Source organism: Physeter macrocephalus, chromosome 16 (genome assembly GCF_002837175.3).
Source record: "Physeter macrocephalus isolate SW-GA chromosome 16, ASM283717v5, whole genome shotgun sequence".
Taxonomy (NCBI): domain Eukaryota; kingdom Metazoa; phylum Chordata; class Mammalia; order Artiodactyla; family Physeteridae; genus Physeter; species Physeter macrocephalus.
Window position 1 is genome coordinate 23,254,287 of NC_041229.1, and position 2,325 is coordinate 23,256,611.

Consider the following 2,325-nt stretch of genomic DNA (forward strand, 5'->3'; position numbering starts at 1 on the left):
TCACTAACAGATCTGGTTTTAGATCACAAAGTCTTCAGAGTCAGGATTTCTATTTATAAATGGCTACCAAGTCTGCAAGTGTAAGTTAAATGATATCTTTAGGAAGGCTAATTTAAGAATATGAGAGATTCACTGTTTCAGGAACTGGCCAAGCATTTTAATCTTAAGAAACTTCCCTTGAGAATGCTCTCATATTTCTGGATACAGTGAAAACATTAATATTTTATTTTATAGGAAATGTTTATTATTGATCATGGCAATTAAAAAATATTCATTTTTTCTCAGGGTTGGTCTATCATACTCATCATACTCTTTTCTCTGAGCAATTTTGTTTAATATTACAGAGAAACTTCTGTATGGTAAGCAAAACAGGAATTTCCAACAATGAAACAAGGTCTCTAGAACTTGCCAGTAAAACAAAGGAAGCATTTCCAGTGATAAGATGTAGGAACCCATGGATAAAATCTAACAGAGCACAGGCTGGAAAATGGAATCAGGAAATTTTATAATCCACCATCACTGTGAGTTTGCTCTGGGATGGTGCAAGCATGGCCTGTGAAAGGGGCTTAGAGGTATGATAGCTCCTGTCTGAAGAATGGGTCCTTTGGGCATGGAACTCATGTTACCTAAGTGCCCCAAAGCCAACTGCTTTTTCAACTCCTTGCCCACATAATCATGACTAGAGGTTTCAAGGAGAAGACAAGAGCAAATACAATTTAGCTTTGACTTTTGAGCAGATGTAACACCAGCTCTTCATCCTCGGCTAAAGACAGGCCTGTATCCAAAGGCTCTGAGGTTTCCCACTTGATCTTCTTTCTGTCATGGCTTGTGGGTCTCACGTCTTCCACTTCACTGTTGTTCCTTTTCCTCAATGCCTGATTCTTCTTGGTATCACTGGTGGGAACAAATCCAATGATTTACTTTATAAATAAATAAATCCATTATTATGAAGTCAAACACTTAAAATAGAACAAAATTACCAATAACAGATATTTGGTAAAGTGATATTATTCAAGAGGGAAAGAAGCTATAACAACATCAGGCTATCTGTGTCATAGTAACTACCTTCCCATTAACAGATGTGGGGAGGGGGCCTATCATATACCAGGCACTGTGCAGGGTACATTGTATATACTGTGTCATCCAATCCTCACAGTAATTCTAGGAAGCTCTGGATATATCATTCACAATATGAGGACACCAGTTGGCCCACATTCTGGGCCAGACTGGCTCCAATCTGCGCTTGTCCTGTCACATCAAACTGTCTCTATATAGTTAGGTTATCATTTAGGTAGCAGTAATATCTGTTGTGATATACAGATCATGAATAAAATAGAATCTGAAATGTTAAGTTACAAATTACTTAAGACATCAAGTAAATCTGCCCCATTTAAATCTGTATCTAAGACTCACAAATGGTCTCAAAAAAACATAAACATTACTGCAGTATTCGGCACACACTTGAGGCATAGACCATAAAAATAAAACTAATTTCTGAAGGTAGAGAAAATCACTTGATACATTAAAATCAGAAGAAAAAGCAAAACATCCTCAAGGCATTTTAACATACCATCATCACGTTCAAAGATAACCGAATTATTGGATACAAGTTTAAAACAAAATAAAAAATCCATCTAGTAGCAATTGCAGTAGCAACTATTTATTAAGGGCTTACCAAGGGTCTGGCACTGTGCTACATGCTTTACATAGATTACAACATTTATCTTCATGACAATCCTTGGTGTGGTGAGCACTGGCCTCATTCTATAATGAGGTTAAAAGAGGTTAAATGACTGAACCCAGATTATGTACATGGAATTCAAACCCAGAGCTGAATTACTCTAAATTCAGCCCCAAAGCCAGACAATTGAAAGCAAAATGTATTCCAAGCATAGGATGTATTCCAAAAGAGAATAAATTGCTCAAGTTCCAATGGACTCTATTATGCCTTAAGAAGATAGTGGGGATATCAAAGTGAATGTGCCTAATCAGCATATCCAGTTCTGACCAGCCGGGAGCAAAACTGTAAACTATTTCCCCATTCACCTCCCAGAAATGCCCAGTACTCTGACTCAGCAGCCATTCTCTCTCACCACTGGAGGAAAGACAAACTACGAGGTTATTTAAAGCTACAAATAATCATATTTTTTTTTTTTTTTTTTTTTTTTTTTTGTGGTATGCGGGCCTCCCTCTGCTGCGGCCTCTCCCGTTGCGGAGCACAGGCTCCGGACGCGCAGGCTAAGCGGCCATGGCTCACGGGCCCAGCCGCTCCGCGGCATGCGGGATCCTCCCAGACCGGGGCGCGAACCCGGTTCCCCTGCATCG

At 39.2% G+C, this 2,325-nt stretch overlaps 1 protein-coding gene across 1 annotated transcript in view; it reads right to left on the minus strand.

Annotated features, from left to right (window-relative positions):
- Window positions 1-231: 231 nt before the first annotated feature.
- Window positions 232-2,325, minus strand: part of DDX10 (DEAD-box helicase 10) — a 300,441-nt gene continuing 298,347 nt past the window's right edge. The window contains exon 18 of the mRNA XM_024117374.3: window positions 232-894. Within this exon, the coding sequence (XP_023973142.1) occupies window positions 717-894 (178 nt within the window). The 3' untranslated portion in view covers window positions 232-716. The remainder of the gene's footprint in view (window positions 895-2,325) is intronic.